Genomic DNA, 18,008 nt, shown 5'->3' with positions numbered 1-18,008 from the left:
CCTGCTCCGTCTCAGACCCCCCTCACCAATTTTCTGCTACCCCACTCCTACGACACCCGGCCACGACGGCACGGAGAGATGCCCCGGCTCCCCCATAGAAAGCAGCCGGAGCCAGCTGGGGACATGCTGCCTGTCCCCGGTTCTGGAGGGCTTGGCACTGCCTTGGGGAGCTCCTTGTGCTGCCCCCCGGGACAGAGGGGTCGGCGGTCGAAAGAGCCGGGCAGGAGAGACCTCTCCTATAGATGTGTAAATTGAGACAGTTCCAACTTTCAACTTCAGTCAAGCCCCACAGGCAGCGTTCGTCTGGGTTGTTGGAGAGAGGGAATACGTTTGTCATCTTTTTACATCGGTATTTCTGGTGAGATTGGCATGGAAGGTGCTATTTTAGAAATCATATTTACATTGCTGTCTGAGAGATTTGACTCAGCTTTCTGCTGCACCAGTCATAACGGGCAGGTCCCAAACAATTATCGTCACGGTTATTAATGCTACTTTATGATGATAAATACAGCTATTAATACCCTGCCAGTGCCAAGCCAACGTTTAGCCACCTAACAGCAGTTGCTCCTCTTAAACACTGGTATTCAAAAGGAATTTCATTCTGGGTTAGGCTTCCAACCAGGACAGAGCTGAGGGCAGAGCCAGATACCCCAGAGCCTGTCTTCCCCATAGCCCTTTTGCCTCTAGGGCTGCCCTGCTTGGGAGCCTCCTGCCTCTGTTATTTTCTTTTCTTACCCAAAAGTACCAATTATTTTATTTCCTTTGAAAAGCCGAATTCAGCAGGTCCTTTGAGGACCTCTGGGGACCAAATTTCAGCCTTACTTAGGTTAGCTCCATCTCTCAAGACAACATCCTAACATTTTTTTCTGTTTTGGTGGATTATTTTTTTAGGGGGGGAGGGGGGAACAAAGCTGTGACCATTAAGTTTGTACATAGTATAATTCAAAGAAGAAGTTCTGTGTTTGGAAAACAGTAATCCAGGCAGGGAGCAGCAATCTCTGTTGTTGTTTATTTAACAAAGGCACCTCAGGAAATATGGTAGGAGCAGCCAGCGAGCTGTGGCATGTGTGATATGCCATGGAAGGGCTCTGTGTGCTGATGCAAACTTGTGGATTTCTGTAAGCAAATAGGAGAGCACAAGGCAAGGACCATTTCTTGTGCCAGGTGCTGTACAAAGCACACAACAGATCTCCTTCCCCTCAGAGGTCAAGGAATAGAAGAGCCCAGAGATGGCTCCAGGCATCTGGGACAGGAAAGATGCAAGGGGCCATGAGATAAGAGTAGGGGAAAGGTGCAGACACCAGGATCAGCATGTTATATGAGTCAGGAAAAGAGGTCTGGAGGTAGACCCAGTGCTGTTGTGGGCACCAGAAACAAATCCTGGAGATACTGCTTGAAATACAAGGAGGCATAAAGGACACCAGCACCCTGGGGAAGTTGTGGAGTGAGAACACTCAGCCTGCTGGTCTGTCCAGCTTGCACTGTGATCTCTGAGGACCTCAGCTCCCTGAGACTGACAGGCTGGCAAGTCATTCCTGCAGGTTGAGCTATGGCCTCACAAATATACCTTTGCCAAGCAAAGAAGAGATTCCCAAAGGGAGACAGCACCTCCCAGGAAGCCTTCAGAGGGGTCTGAGCTCAGCCATGGCACATACATGCCATGTACCCAAACAGAGCCCTGGATGCAGACACCAATCCATGGGACAACCTGAAGCTGAACCAACAATTCAGCAGTGTTCAGAGATAACATGTCCAAAAAAGAAGTCTGTGAAGTTACTGGTGGGAAGGGCTGGCCAACTATTCTCAGTTACTCTCAGTAACTCTATGACTTGTTAATATGAACAGAGAAATAAATATACCTCTCCTTGAAGAAAATGCATTTGGGTTGTGTCCTCAGCAGGAAAGGTGTTCCTATCACCAGCTCACTTCTTGATGTTCAAATCTCAGAGGAACTGTTGCTGTAAAAAAATAGGTGAGGAAAGCTCAGAGCTTGCAATTTTAACACTGAGACTGCTGTGCTTTAGTAGCACTTCAACAGGTATGAACTTGTTCACAAATAGGAACTTCTGCCAGCCAGAGTGTGCTTTAAGGGTATCTTTTCACCTAGAGCTAAAATGTTCTCCTTCTCCACAGGTTCACCAACTGCAGATTTAGAGAAGAAGCTGGCCAACAGGATCTTCAGATCTCAGGGGGGAAATGTGACTTATCCACCTGGAAATACTATATGCACACAGACACAACCTTGCTTTTTGGTTTCTTTCAATCATGGGTGAGCAGCACAAAAGCACTTTTTAGGATCAGCTACTGACTTCCATTCCACACGTGTGTGATGCTACTGTGTAAACAAAGATTCTGGCTGGAGTCAGGGTTTCCTGGGGGATGTCTCTACAGCTTTGCTGAGCAGCCTGGAGTGTGCAGTGGAGGGGAATATATCAGTCCTCCAGCTCTGCCTCCAGCCCTGGTGGAGGGCCCTGGTGCCTACCTCAGCTCTGCTGAATACAGCACTGATGCTTCTACTGTATTTGCTGAGCCACCCAACTCTGCACTTACCAGACAGAGCAGTGTTCACATTCTGCTTCAGGAAAAGCAGTGTTTCAGCAAGGAATGAGGACTTTCCCACTGGTTATTTTGTGAAGACTGTAAGAGGCTTTGTTAGGCTTTAAGACCAAAGGTGCCAGAGAAGATATATAGTCAGTTAAAGAGATTTAAGCACCGAGTCCCTCATAGCATTTAAATTGCCCTCAGTAACAGACTTAGATGATTAGAGTAAATCTCTTATACTCTTCTCCTAGGTCAGGGTTTGATTTGATCCTGTAGGATGATCAATGTTTCCTCTGAGCTTCTTCCAAGGAGACATTGTAGTGGCTGATGAGCAACAGGAAAGAAAAATTCTCTGTTCATGAACTCATCCTCATAGCTCTGGCCTGGAAATGAGTAGGAAGGGCATGAATGGGGTGGACACATCAATTTCACAGCCCTGGAGATTCTTACCAGGAAATTGTTCTTCTAAATCTCTCTCTAGTTTGCCTTGCACTGCTGAGTAGGCTTACATCAGTTATTAAACTGCTTCACCAAGTTTGGAGTATGCTCAGTCTCCTCTGACTGTTTCCCATCCCTGTTTCCCATCCACACCCTGTCCCAGCTCTTCTTTGTGCCCATCACCTCTGATTTCTTCAACTGAGTTGCATACATGCAGTTGGATGAATTCAGTTTCTCCAGCCAGAGGGGTGAGTTCAGTGAGCAGAGAATCCCCACGGGTTCTCCTGTGTCCCTCCTGGTATTGAGAGTGCATCCATCTACACTGGAGCCAATCTGTCTATATTGCCTTTGTTGAAATGGTTTTTAGGGGCCTGATTGAGCTGGCCTGGCCAAGAAATGCCTGGCAGCAGGAGGTAACTCCTGCAACCCAGTGCTTGCTCCTCTGCTCTGACTCTGGGCTCTGGCCACATAGCTGTGGTACAGCTTCAGTGCAGGTTCTGAAGATGGTGGTAGGGTTCCCATCCTCTTATTGATGCTGTGAGCTGGGGATCTGTGTGTGTGGTTCAGACAAACCATTGCAGGTCACCTCAAGTAACAAGAGCTGAGATAGGACTGCTTCTGAACACCTGCTTGGTAAGTAAGTAGTAAAGGAAAGGCCCACGTTTTAGCTGTGCATCTGAAATGTGGTTCTTTGTTATTTTATCTTCCTTTGGGTGATTCATATTTTAGTTTGTCTCATGATCTCCAGCTGATTCTAGACTTTGAGCTCCTGACCTTAACAGCCACCCCTTCCCCCACCCCAGCCCCAAGTTCCTGAAAAGCCACATAAGAGTCAGTATCTGGATACTTAAAGAACACAAAAGTAGTTAATTTCTGAGCTTCTCAGTGGCCTTTTCCAGCCTAACTGGCCTCTCCTTGATTTGAATTTGCTAGGAATCACAGCAGAGAACTCCCAAATGGTTAAAGAAATCCTTTAGCACAAGAAACATCTAATTCATCTTTGTATACTTTGTTATTTTGTTCTACTAGAAGATAGTCCAACTATATAGTATATGCTATAGCTGGTGGGAGGATTCCCAATATTTTATTGACACAATGAGTTTCTATTTAAACCATGCAGACTGGAAAGTTTCTGTGTGCAGGAAAGTTACCTGGGTTCCAGTATGCATGACACAGGTGACATTTTCATTGAGACTTCCTAGAAAACTTCAGGAGTTACCTGAGCAGCAAATGGAGGCTGGGAAAACTGTCATGTGCATCATATCTGTTCCTGCAGCCATCCCCAGACCTCTGTGTTTGCCCACTGACAGAGGTAGGATGAACATTTGGCTTGACCAAGTAGAGTTGTTCTTCTGCTTTTGCTCTTTGGAGACTGTGGGTTCAAAGAACCACCAGAGAGAAACAGAAAGCTGAGTCCTAGGTCAGTCCCTGTGTTCTGTATCAGACTGGCTCTGTGATCCCCCTCAAAGCCCAGATCTGCAGTGACAGGGCAAAAAGAGCAAATTTCTCTGCCAAATTAATGGTCTGAGCTCAGCTGGCACTTATCTTTGGGTACAGGGATCTTCAGAAATTTTAAGTGTTTGGTGTAAGGAGGCTTTTTTAGTTTCAAGTTTATGTTGCCACAACCATTGAGTAAACTCTAGTAAGTTTAATTTTTAAAGCAGGACAATGTTGCTGTGTTGCTGGTTTGCTCTGTGTTTGCAGAGGGAGAAGAGGTTTGGAGATGCCAGGTCTGAGGTGGCTCAACTTGAATGACAAATTTCACGAAATGCATTAGTATCAGTGAACAAGATGGCTCATCAGAGCCTGGAGTAGTTTGGCCATGAGTTACAAAGTTAGGAGGAAGACTCTGCAAAACCTCAGTTGTCAGTGTGATTCTCCTGTGGCACTAGAAACCATCCCTCCTCCCCAGGGAAGGGTGGCTGTGTCAAAACCAGGAACATAGTCATAGCTCTACTCAGCAAGAAATCCTGTGTCAGCTGGGCAACACAAGCTGCTGCCCAGCAATCCCAGATCTTGATCCTATGGACCCACCTGCCTTCTCCAGCATCCACACTTCCACACATTTATGAGATGGGAGCAGTTCATCAGCTTAAAGCCACCAATAATCAGCCCCAGACAGCAGACTGTAACTGCACTGGAAGGAACCAAGGCTGTCTGGGGCACATGGCAAATCCATGCGGCTCTGGCAACACCTCACAGATCACCCAGCTCAGCTCTGTGTAAGTCTGAATATCCTCAGTGACCTGAAGTTGTGTATCAGGGTAGCTCATTGTTTAATTTTAAATAATGCCCCGATACATGAGGTCATTTCTTGTACTTCTGGCTCTCCAGAGGACCAACGGGGTGATGAGCTTTGGACCACTGAGTTGCTTTAGCAATCCAAATAAAAACAAAGGTTGGGACCTCATTCGTATGAAGCGGATCCAGCTCTAGTTACCATGACACCATGACAATCAACTTGTTTACTGCTTCAAGGTACAGGCTAAACATTCTTGGCATGTAATTTGCATAGCAATATCCAGAATGCTTTGTGTCACTCTACTGTAGTCAGGCTCTGCAAACCCATTGAAAGGTTCCTTTACACGTATGCTTAACTAAAGAAAAAGAAAGGAAGAGAAAGGAGAAGAGAGCTTCACTTTTGGCAGACTATTTAATACAAAATGTACTCTAAAGTGTGTACAAAAATTAAACATAAAAACTGGATATATGCCCTCCACGTGATCTGAGGAAACAGGGAGAGGGGTAGTTATCACACAGAGGGTGGAAGACAACCCAGGAAAGCTGAGAACAGAGCAGAGTTTTTAAGCATATGCTTAGCTTTAAACAGATGGCTGACTGAAATCCAGGGAATGAAAATAAAAAGATACAGAGAAGTGCAAAAAGGTAGGTTAGTAGGAGAGAAAACATTCACGATGGGGATTCAGCCCATCTCTGTGAGCTGGCAGTGCTGCAGAAGGGCTGCAATGGGTGTGTAAGGTGATGGCAGAGTTAGGAAGTGGGGAAGTGGTGGGTTGGAGGGGTGCACAGAGGGCTGTGCTGGGATGGTGGGTACAGGGAAAGCAACATGGAATGAGTGATGCACCTGGGTGTCAGCTGATTTAAATTCATGTGAGTACCCTGCACTGAGTGCAGCTCTGCTTGCTCACCACTGCTGACAGCCTGTGTGCTGCCTTCAACAGCTGCACAGGCATGGCTGGGAGTGAAACAGAGTCCCAGAAAGCCTCTGGAAGGATGTGACTGGGGGAAGGGGCTGGGGAAGAAGACAGAAACTGGGAGAAAAATTGTAAATGATGGGAGAGAATAGCTGAGACCATGCAAAGCTTGACTCTGAGTCAGCCAGAGAGATGAGAATGTTACCAGTCAGTACGAGGAGGGAAGAGGGGCTGGAAGTCCTGGAGCTGATGCTAAGCAGATGTGCAGGAGAAGAGTAGGATTTTGAAGATGTTGGAACAGCTGGGATCTGAGTTGGGAGAGATCAGATCAGTTCTGCATTAGGCCAAGGTAGGATTCAGGCCACAGACAACATCAGGACCATTCCACTGCAACCACAAGCATCTAGGTAGAAGGCATGAGGTCCATCAGGTTTGACACAGGCAACACTTCAGCTGCCTTGTCTTCCATCCATGCCCATAGCACAGCTCATGCTCAAGAGAGCACATTGGGACCCAGGAACTAAGCACAGGCATTTCCCAAGTCATCAGTTTTCACTCAACTACCCCCTAATACATAGTGGTGCCCAACTCAAGCACTTCAGAAAATTCAGATTTGCCATGGTAGCATAGAAGATAAATATAATCTGTGGTTTCTGTGAATCTCAGAGACCTGGACTGATTTAAAGACCAAAGCTGTTTTTTTTTTTTTTTTGGAGAAAACAATTTACTGTAGGGCATTTTAACATTTCTGTGTTTGCCATAATAAATGATTCTGTAGTCACATATGGTGCTCATTGATGGGACCAGAGCAGTAGACTAGGGATACAGTCCACATCAGATGTGGGCAGCTTGCTCATCAGCACAGCCTTTACAGATCAGGCATCTCTGTGGCTCACTTACAATATATCCCAATCAGTGTATGTCAAGCAGGCTGAGAGCAACTCATAATGAGCATGAACTGGAAAGCCAGTATGTCTACAATAAAATTGGCAGATCTGAGGTAGGATTAAAGCAGTGAGAAGATTCTCAAGTGCAAAATTTCAGTGTCTCTTCTGCCTTGAGACTCAATGCAGCAGTGAATTTTTGACATCAGCAGCTGGACAAAGCACTGATCCATTATTTCGGGGGGGTGGGGTGTGTGAGGGTATTGCTGCCTTGTGTCCCTCCCATCCAAGCAGAGAAACCTGCAAACTAAAGGAGGATCAGAGCTAAGATAATATTCAAACAAGGCCAGTGTGCTGTGCTGTGCTGTGATAACACATTATAAGATAAACAAATAAAACTAAGCAAAAGTAGAGTTATTAATAGAGTTTTAAAAGAAAAAAAAAAAAAAAAAAAAAAAAAAAAAGATGTGGCTCACAAGGTAAATCCAGTTGTTAAAGCCCAGTTTATAACATTATTATTTCACCTGCTAAACTACACAAGCAAAAATCAGTGGTAAACACCAAGGGGGAAATATCTATCCAATGAGATAACTACTTTCTCTGGATGCTGCCCATGGTTATTCACATTCTTCATTGAAAACCCAACTCTTCTTGCATATGTAATACCCATAACAAGCCTTGGTGGCTTTTCCATCACTGAGAATTTAATAGCTGCTGGGACCAGCACAGAATCCAATCTGAATGTTGCTCTGTAGCATGATCAGGTGCTGTGCCACGTTGCCCTTCAAGTAAGGCAGGCTTTTGTGAGCATGAAGCTAAGCTGACACAAATCAGCAAAATGACACTGTTAATTGCTCCAGCACAACCTTGGAACAGGTCTGGGATGCCCTTGCCAGACTGGTCATATACCCATCATCTTATGCATCCTCATCATCCCAGTTGATGAGCAACCATTGCAGACGAGGAGCCCTTCTGACACTATCTCCCCTGTGCAGTCACACAGGAAAGAGACAGCTCTGGTCTGAAAGAGTCTTGTCTAGTGTGAAGGGCAGAAGGCAGACTGAATGAGGTGACTCCCATGTACATGTTTTTGTCACTCTTCAGGTAACAGTGTCTCTGTCTAACTCAGCCCCTGAGGCTTCTTTGCACCACCTGGCTTATGGAAACCTCAGAGTTACTGATTTCAGTGGATTTCTTCTGGGTGTTTATCATGCTAAATGCAAAATAATATATCTTAAATAAAACCCTAAACAGAACACACACATTTTACCATACTCTACTGTCTGTACCATTCTTCTGCTCTGCCTTGCACACAAGCCACCCAAACACCTGTATTCCAGTCCTGCAAGTCTATACCCATCATCATTCTTCCGTATTTACTGGTGTTTACATTGACTGGAAAGGGACTTCCTGAAAAAAACAAGTGTGATCCAAGGCACTGAATAGTTTCGAATCCTACTCAGGTCAGGATCATTCAAGTAGAGGCAGTTAGTCCTCTATAAAGTATACTTAAATAATATCAAATCAAGCTACATCCAGATGTATTTGCACCATCAGTAACTGCTACCAACTGCTCTCCAGCTATCTGGCTGTATCTGTCGACTCTCATTGTACTTCAGGTGTAAATTCTTCTGTTGAGAGCCATTTCATGTTCCTGGATGAGTGCCTTGTGCTATTTTAGGTGTTCTAGGGCATCTAACATCTTTAGCAGATGGGAAGAAAGGTTCTACCTGCAGCAGATGCAGGTGTCTCTGGAAGAGCAACAGGGGATCAATCCATACCATTTGCTCTCACCTAAGATCAAAAATATCAGTGTTTAAGCATGGGAGATACTGCCCATCTGTCTGCAAGGTTCCTAAAATAATGTATTCCTGGTCTATGAGCAATGGTAATACTCTTAATATTTGGAAAGCTGAGGCTGAGGAAGAGAATAGACACAGATCTGACAGGAAAAATCTACCTTTTTTCATGTGTCCTTTTTTGGGGGAAGAAGCCTAACAGAAAATTTCAAGAGGGAAAAAGGAAATTTGAGAAAGTTACAGAAGAATAAGAAAGGGGATACAGCAAGCTTAAGAATAAAGATTGTTTGTTTGTTTATTATCATTACTGCTACTTCTTTTAGGGATTTTTTGTTTATTTAGTTGTTTATTTATTTACTTATACTAGAGTATGTATGGGTACTTCCAGATTAGTCACCTGTCCAGCACCAGGCAGTCACTCCTATCTAGCTACAGGCACATTAAACAACAGGACCAACCATTTGCTGTCATCATTGATGTCAGTATCCTAGGAGATAACCTGATCTTGCATAATTGCATCCTGATAAATGAGTACTTCATGTTCACAACAAAAATACTTTCAGAATTAATGTAATTGAGAGATAGCTACCTGTCCTCAAATCATTAGGAATATAATTCAAACCATTTTATTTAGGGTATTTAGTTAACGCCCACCTGTATTTTAAAGTAATCGCATTCCCAGACAAAATTATATTGTCATTACAGAGTCAAATTTCATAGCCTCTCTCAGAAAGGTAAGGTTTAAAACTGAAGCCTTGTTATCCCAGTAAATCCATAGGAAAGATTTATTCCAAGTAAAGAGGAGTGAAAGAAGCACTCAGGTAAACCTGATGCAATGCTGTTGCAAAGCAGAAATGGTCTGATTACTCCAAACACCATTCCACATCCATGGGGCCAGCTCAGAGCTGACACTGTGCAAATACACTAACTGCAGATAAAGTGAGTAATGAAATTCGTAGGTTAATAATATCAGTTTTGTGGTTAAGAGGAAAACCCCTTAAAATACCAGTACATGCTTTTAACTGTAAATCTATTTGATGCTTCCTTTGTGTGGAATGAAGTGAGGTCTAGAGATAAAATTAAAATCACATAAATATGAAAGCCAAGTAAAGCAACTTATTGTGCTTACAGCCACTTGTTTAGTGTTGAAAAGTTTCCTCATTACAAATACTCTCTTTTTCCAAGTACTCAGCATTTCTCACATTCACATTTTGTGCCTGTACGGGTGGAGGAAGGGTGAATGCATGTGAAATGGGATGGGGTGTGGAACACCCATACTCAGCAATGCCAACAGGTGGAAAGGAAAGCCCTGGGCACTAGCATCAGCCTCTGCCCTCTTTCCCCTGCCAAGACAGCCACTTTCATTCTGGGACATAGTCTTTAAAGCCTCAACAGCATCCAAAGTTTCTCCTCTTTGCATGCGAGGGAAGAAATAATTCAGTTTCTAAATAGAAATACAGTAAAAAAAAAACAAAAACAAGTGTATGCTGGAAAATATTCAGATTCTCTTTTTGAATTTGCAGATGTGGTTCCCATCACCATCAGGAAAGACTGAGTATTTTAGATGCTAAAATGCTTAAGAACTTCCAGAAATCAGTAGTCAAAATGGCTGGAGATAGAAAGTTGAAAATTGATGTGCTATGACATTCACTTTAGCAGAGGTGCCCACACTCTTCCCACAGCAAAATGACTTTAATTTGCCCAACCCCAGAGTCCTTGAAAATGACACTCTGAGCATTTGCTATAATGATTTCTCACTAAATTAGAAAAATGCCCAACTAAGGAGGGATTATCTCTGCATGTGGATGTGGCATAATGACTGTCGAGTGCACTGAGAGCCCCACTGGGCTTTGCGAGGGCCATGGGGTCTGCAGCAGAGGCCAGCACGTACCAGAGAATATTAATACTGTCTTGTTGGGGGCATCCATTGTGATACTCTACTGCTGTTCAGACAAAATTATACTGTATGGGGGAATTCTCTTTGCTACTTTGCATATATGAGGTACATTTTAGGGCAGTGGATTATTCCTAAATTATCTGGCTGACAAACTCAGTCCATAAAGGGCACAGGCATATTTGTGCACACACTCTCTGTAATGCGTGCACACAATGAGGCAACACCACTGCAACATTCTGCCTTGCAGACCATGGCTGATGTGCTGTCGGTGAGGATGTGCTAGTGGACTTGCACCCACACACCCAGAAAGTCCCCTGGCTGCTCCCCTGGAGAAGCCCAGCAGCCCTGGTACCACAGGACAAAACATTGCTCCCCAGGTGCTGGCATGATGCTGACCAGGTTTCACAGCAAGCAAAGACCAAGCTGGGTAGTCAGTGCCCCTATCAAAAGGGACAAATACTCTCCCTGGCTGCCTCCACCCAGTCCCAAAACAGGAGCATGAGGACAGGCATTGTTTTTATATCAGTGTTTGTACCAGAGAGGTTGTAGGAAGGTGGTGGTAAACGAGGGTGTTGAGAGTTTTGACACAACTGCCATGTTAGGACTCCAATAGCAGCACTCAGATGCCCAGTGCTGAGTCTCATCCCACTGCCAGCCAAGTGGCTCAAACCCACACCATGGAACAGGAGAGAGGAGCATGCACACACACACACCTCTACGGTTGCTCACTGACTTCAGTGCCAAGGCCCTGCCTAAAAAGTCACCAGACCCTTTGGTAACCCCATATTAGGCTGTTTCTGGTTTGCAATGACTTTTTAAAACATGAGTGGTAAATGTGGGCAGGAAAGGAGGCAAGGTTTGGAGAGGAGGCTGCTGATCTAATTAGAATCTCCAGAGAAGTCTTTCTAGTTGGAATTGGAAAGGACACACAGGGAACATCATAGGGCTGAGCACCAGGTGAGACTGACTGACCTTTGTTGCAAGGTCAGGTTTTTGATCTGCCAAGTTCATCCCCAACAGTCAGAGGAAAAGGAGACAGATGCTGCCCACAGTGTCCTAACCATTATTAGCTTGCCTAGCTGTCCCACCTCAGCAGGGTGATGTAGAGAGCCAGAAAAGAAGGGGAAGCAAGAGGCCTAAGGGTCCCAGAAGGCCGTGGGTGAAGGTAGTCACCCCAAGGAGAGAAGAAGTCCAAACATTTTGTCCATATAGCCCAAACTTGACTGCACAGAACCTGCCTAGGGTTACCAACATTTTGCCATCTTCCAGACAGGGGGAACAAAAATCAGGGCAATTGCAGCAGTGCACAGGTACTGCCTGTGTTTGTCCTGCACTGCCATGTCTACACGGTGCCCCACACATCACTCCATCCTGGGGTGTCCCGAGGAGTCCATAGTGCCCTGTGGTCTGCAGAGGTGTGCCCTCTGTTCCCACATAGAATGGGGCTATAGGGAGCCTGTAGATCTCCCGGCCCCATGTCTATACAAAGAGCTGCAGGGACCTGGAGAGAGCAGATCATGACACGTTTGTTTTATGGACAGGATTTAAGGCTGTCCCAGCAGCGGCTTTTTTTACCATCTGTCTTCACCCTCGGTGCTCAGAGATCCCAAACCCAAGGCTCTCCACACCATGCTCAGCCCGTGTGAAAGCTGCATGGACTTTCCCCATGGGGCCCACGTCTCTGGGAGGGACATCTCTGTTCCTGGCCCTTCTCAGTAGCTTCGTTCATTTTGGATATGCTCCGGGGTGAAAAGTAGGTCTCATCCCAGTGCAAACAGGGATCGGTGGCAACCCCCTTCCCGGGGCAGCCTTTCACGCGGTGCAGCTCTGTAGCCCTGCGGAGAGACCGGAGGCATCGGCTGCCGGTCCAGGGACGGCCGCTCCCGGCCAGCGGAGAGCGCGGCCCCGTGAGCCCTAAGGGAGCGGGGGTAGCCACACAAAGGGCTTTCCATGCCCAAACGGAGCGGCAGCGGCAGACCGGAGCAGCGGGGGTCCCGCATCCTTAGTGGGTGGATGCCGGGGTCCGGACCTGCTGCGTGTGGCACCCCCGGGTGTTGTGGGACCTGCCGGCTCCTTCTCCGCCGGGGCTCTCTGCCGAAAAAACGGGAGTGCAAATGGGCTCTCCGCTTCCCTGAGTGCAAAGAGGGGTGGGCGGACAGAGGGTACTGTGCGGGGCTGTCGAGGCCCGATGGTGGTGCAGGACGAAGTCCCAGCGAGGCCGGCACCGACACCAGCCCCGGCAGGCCAGCGGGAGGCCAGGCCAGTCCTTCCCGGGTAGCGGGCACCTGGGGAGAGGAGCCGAGCCCAGCCGCCGGCCGGGTGTTTGTCTTCACCTACAGCCGTTCGTATAGGTGTGTGTAAATAGTGTATCTCTACCTCGCAATCTTGTGAATGGGAAGGGAGGCGTGATGAGAAGGGAAAGGTGTTCAGCCCGACCTTTAGCTTCCACAGGAGGATGGGGAGAGCCCCCGAGACAGGGTGCAAAGCCGCCTCCATCCGCTCTTGCCGGGGCAGGCGACAGCGAGTCTCCGTGCCGGGACACGACGGTGAGGGATGGAGAACGACGGAGCTCCCGGCGCACACCCGCGGACACCCCGCCGCTGCTTTCTACGTGAAGGGAGGAAAATAAACCACGGACAAGATTTTATTGTTATCGTCATTATTATAATCGTCATCGTCGTTTCTCTGCACATAAATAAATAAATAAATATCTCCCGCGGGGAGGGAGGGGGACGGAACGATACAACCACTGCTGCGCTCTCGGTAGCGAAGAAGTCGAAACCGAAAACAATTTTGTAATAAAGGAAAAAGAAAATATAATAACCCAAGGAGGCTGCGACCCTCCCTGTTCACCCTCTTTCGGTAACCGACGAGTTACTGGAAAGAGCCCCGGGAGAACATCCCTCCGGGCGGCCCGTACCGCCCGCAGCCGCGCAGCATCTGCGCCTGTCTCGGTTTGCGGGGAGGTCTGTGGGGAGCCTCCCGGGCCCGGGGCTGCGCCTGCGGGGAGACAAGTGAGACAGTACTACTGGGGGACGCCTGGGGTCCTAGGGAGCAGTTTATTTACAAAAGGGCGCACGGACACCCTCCCCCATGGGCCAAGGGTCTAGAAAGGCGAAAGAGTCCTTCGTAAATTACACAGATTATACAAAACAGTATAAAATCCTTCGGCTACATGCCAGCACCGGAGCAGGCAGGACTACCCCTCCTGTTCTCTCCACAGTTCCTGGGGAGCCGGGGTGGGTGTGCGGGGGGCTAAGGGGTAACTGCGAGGCCTCTGTCGTCCTTCCCCGAGGAAGACGGAGACATGCGCAAGTCCTCGTCGTCTTCCGAGCACTTGGTGGTGGAAAGGGATGAGCATTTGCAGCTATGGCCTCCCCCCCCGCCCCGATGGGAGCTGCTTTTGCCTTCTTTCTTGTGCTTGACCCGTCGATTCTGGAACCAGATCTTCACCTGCTTCTCGGAGAGGTTCAGGTAGGTGGCGATCTCGATTCGCCGCAGCCGGGAGAGGTACATGTTGGAGGCGAACTCTCTCTCCAGCTCCAGGAGCTGCGTGCTGGTGAAGGCAGTGCGCATCCGCTTGCTGCTGGGCAGCTGGCTGGACGTGCTGTCTGAGGAGCGGAGACGAATGCACCGTCAGGGCCTGCCGGACCCGTACCCTCAGGTCCCTGCTGCGCCCTCCCGCCGCCCGCTCTGCGGGGCCGCAAGCCCCCTCCCCGGCACTGCAGCCCGACCTCACGCTGTGCCGGGGCCGCCGTTTCCCGTTCCTAACTCCGGGGTCGTTAGGGGCTTCCCCGGCGCATCCCCCGAGCTACCGGCAGAGCGGTGCCGGGACTCCCCGTCCAGCCTGCGGGCACCCCATGTGCCTTCCGCAGGGTCCCGCCTCCTCTCACCTCGGGATCTCCATTACCTCTCCCCAACGACCCCGAGTGGCATGCAGGCGTGCCCCCAACCCCTCGTCCCCAGCGTGCCCCCTTACCCACGGAGATGCAGTGGAACTGTCGGGGATCGGGCAGCGGGTATGCGCCCTGGTAGAGAGCCGGTGCGTGCCCGACGCTGACGGCGGAGACGGAGTGCTGCTGGCGGGCCAGGGGCGAGTGGCAGTACTGGGAGCCGAAGGGAGGGAAGGAGGCCTTGATGAGAGGGATGGCGGGCGGCGGCGGGTGCAGCTGGGAGGCGGTGACACAGAGCGGGCAGACGCAGAGCAGCCCGGCCTTGCGAGCGTGGCAGGCGCCGGCCGGCAGCCCGGGCAGCGGGTGTGAGGGGTGCACGGCGTAGGGAAAGAGAGGCGGCGGCGGGCTGCCCTCCCCCTTCTTCTCGCCCGCCTCCCGCAGCACCAGCGAGTCCACCAGGAAGGAGCGCGGCATGGCCCCGCGCAGCAGCCGCGCAGCGCCCCGCGCAGCGCCCGCGCAGCAGCCGCGCAGCGCCGCTGGCCAGCCCGAGTGGTGCTGAACGGCTCCCGCCCGCCCGCCTTAAATAGCGCCCGCGCCATGTGATGGCGGCGCCGGGGCGCTCAATAGGCTTTCTGTGCCTCTTCTCTTGGCATTCACGCCGCACGCTCCCTCATTATTTCCCTTGTTAACTAAATGAACTGCATAATGTACTCTATTCTTGTCGACCCCACCCACGCCGTAGCAGGCGGCCTCTCCCCTCCTCTCCCTTTGGCGGGGTTATTTTCTCATTCTCTCGCGATTTAATATTCTTTTCTTTCTCTTTATCGCTCTCCTTCGCTTTCAGCCCAGCTTTCAGCTCTCTCCCCCTTGTTTATTTTGCCGGCTGCAATCGCGGTCTCTGCCGGCGCCAGCTTCCCCTGCCAGCCCCCCCGGGCATCTTTCCCACCTGTGGCACCAGGTCGGCCCCCCAGCCCCGCCAGCATCTCTCTCTCCCCTCGCCGGCAGGCTGCAGCGTCCCCGTTACTGTGCTCTCCGCAGTCCCCAGCCCCGCGTCTTTGTTCCCGACCCGGTGCCGGGGACCTGCGGCTTATCATCGTCGCCGCCGTCGGGCAAGACCTCCGGCCACCGAGATGTGCCAGCCGAGGCTTGGCTGGAGGCACATCCACACCGCCACTGCGCGGACCTGGGCAGGGATAAGCGCGTATGGAAACCCCGACACACGGACATCGTTCCGTGCCGGCGGCACCCACGGCGACCGCCAAAGAGAAGGGACAAGAGTTGGGCACTCCGCAGCTCTTTGTACCTGGTCCCTCTGCCCGGTTTCGGCGGTGACACCCGCCGTCGCACCTGCGGCGGCCCCGTCCCGGTTCCGAGTGCCGGTCCCTGTCCCTGCCCGGACCCCGCAGCGCACTAATGCTCCGGAAAGTCCCTGGGGCTGCGGGGATGGACGGGGGTCCGGCTTATTTCTCCCGAATGATGGGAATTAGATTAAACACATCGGAGGTCTGGATATTTTAGCACATGGATCTGTAAAACTTCCGCCGGGATCCAAGGCCAGTTGTTACTGGTTCATCTGAGCTAAAGCGCCCTGGCGCATCCCCGCGCTGTCCGCGCAAGAGCCCTCAGAGTTGGGCTGCCTGGAGCTTGTTGATTTGGCAGGTGAATAAGCGATGCCAACAAATAAGAAAAAAATTTAATATTCGTCGTGATACGTTTTCTTCCCCGATTTTTCCGTTTAATACAAGGATGCAAAAAGCAAAGCACTCTCCTGTTCCCTGTAAAAATATGGGGAGATTTCTCCCCACAGTAACCTGCCCGGCTCAAAAACAAACGGAGTTTTTCAAATGACGGGAAAGGAAAGCCTTGAAAACAGTGTAACCCCGTGTGTCCGGCTTGTATAGAGGCTCTTCTTGCCTGCGGTCTTGTTTCTCACTGAAATCTGTGGGAGTTTTGCCGAGATACTATTGATCACAGAGCCTAGAAATCTATATATGTGAACAAATAAATAGTGAACAATAAAGAACGAACAAAACCGAATGCTAGTAGCAACTCTGTCCTGCAACGGTTCAGACAGGATTTCCAAGTGTCCTTCCTCTGAAAGCGTTAATGGGGTCTGGGTTTTTTGTTTTGTTTTGAAGGAACTTGTAATTTAAAGCATTTTCCCCCTGATCTGGCTCCCGGGAAGGGGCAACTCTCCCCGCTGAGAAGTGGCCGGCCACCTCGGGGCGGCGGGGGTGAGGGGCGTTGATTCAGCCTCAACCCGAGGGATTCCCGCTGCCCAGGGGCTGAACCCTAGGACTACGAGCCTCAGGGAGGCAAAGGGTTAACAGCTCCTGAATGCACACCAAGCCCAAAGCTACTGGGAAAGAATATCCAAAAAAATAACCAGTTTTTTTTTTCCAGCCGCTGGACCTTATTGAATGTCATTGAAGAAAGTTTTGAATGCCAGATAAAGAGAGTCGAATTAAAGTGTGTGACAGCAGAGGATAAGCAAACACAAAGAGAACTCTGTCACACTTTGGGCAAAATCCGTGGGCTTTTTACCAAGCCTCTTCGCTATGATTGAATTAAGTAATAGGAAAACATTTTCTTTCAGTTTAGAGCCATTAGACAAAAACTTCAAAGCGAATAACACTTTTTAATGTGCAGCCCAACAATGGAATCTGTTTTGTGCTGAAATGTTTAAATGGTTTGTTGTGCAACTGTGGGCTGAACTAGCCCAGACTGCAGCAAAATAGCATCCTTCAGGCCATTTTATGAGCGCTTGAAAACAGCACAGACCTTTAATCCCAGCGCTTTCAACTAACCTCCCCTGCCTTTTTCGCCCCCCCCACCCCCCTCCAGTTTCATTATTATTTTTTAGTTTTAATAAGGGAAATTTGCCTTGTACGTTTGCCGTGTCGAAGTGATCGCCACTAAACGAAAACGGTACCGGGAGTAGGGGCAAGACTGTCGCCCATGGGGTACCAGCTGTAGGTGGCTTGGAGGCAGGCGGGGGGCGAGGCGAAGCCCCTCCGGGGGTTGCGGGGTGGCCCCGCTCCGCCGCCGGGCTGCCCCGGCTCCTCGGGGGGTTGCACCGGGCCGGGGACCCCGGTGCCTCCGGGGAACCACCGGCGCTTGGGCTGCGGCGGGGGAGAAATGCCGGGTGGTTAATACCACCCCCCCCTGGGCTGGGTGTCCTGCACTCGCTGTCACTCCCCGCGATGAAGGAGGTCAGGGGTAAGCATTAGGGTGCGCATCAGCTGGTGGGACCTGTACAGGGAGGGTCAGGTACCATTGCCGGGGATGAAGAGGAGGGCAAAAGCCTTAACAGTGACTGAGGTGCATCTTCTCCTTGGGGGCTGGAGGGGGTTATGTCACCACTGCCTGCGAGGAGAGAAAGTGTCACACTGCCACTCCCT

General features: G+C 49.7%; 1 protein-coding gene across 2 annotated transcripts; it reads right to left on the bottom strand.

The window, feature by feature from the left end:
- Positions 1 to 13,340: 13,340 nt before the first annotated feature.
- Positions 13,341 to 15,136, bottom strand: GSX1 (GS homeobox 1). Of its 2 annotated transcripts, XM_071734391.1 has the most exons (3): positions 14,694 to 15,136; positions 14,168 to 14,325; positions 13,341 to 13,714 (listed from the first exon to the last, which is right to left on the bottom strand). In XM_071734391.1, the coding sequence occupies exons 1-3, from the start codon at positions 15,079 to 15,081 to the stop codon at positions 13,589 to 13,591; spliced, it is 672 nt and encodes a 223-aa protein (XP_071590492.1). In that variant the 5' UTR covers positions 15,082 to 15,136; the 3' UTR covers positions 13,341 to 13,588. The 2 variants fall into 2 exon arrangements, with proteins under 2 accessions (XP_071590492.1, XP_071590491.1); XM_071734390.1 differs by lacking the exon at positions 13,341 to 13,714 and having other exon boundaries at positions 13,760 to 14,325; positions 14,694 to 15,132.
- Between the last annotated feature and the right edge of the window lie 2,872 nt (positions 15,137 to 18,008).

The sequence above is a fragment of the Heliangelus exortis genome, chromosome 1 (genome assembly GCF_036169615.1).
Source record: "Heliangelus exortis chromosome 1, bHelExo1.hap1, whole genome shotgun sequence".
Classification (NCBI taxonomy): Eukaryota; Metazoa; Chordata; class Aves; order Apodiformes; family Trochilidae; genus Heliangelus; species Heliangelus exortis.
This window is presented reverse-complemented; position numbering and strand designations above follow the sequence as displayed.

Bases quoted from the DNA above. Each gene is read 5' to 3' on its own strand.
- GSX1 (XM_071734390.1), bottom strand. From the start codon at position 15,081: ATGCCGCGCTCCTTCCTGGTGGACTCGCTGGTGCTGCGGGAGGCGGGC. The intron at 14,326-14,693 runs GTAAGGGGGCAC...TCCGCTCCTCAG, and splicing joins GTTCCACTGCATCTCCGTGG to ACAGCACGTCCAGCCAGCTG.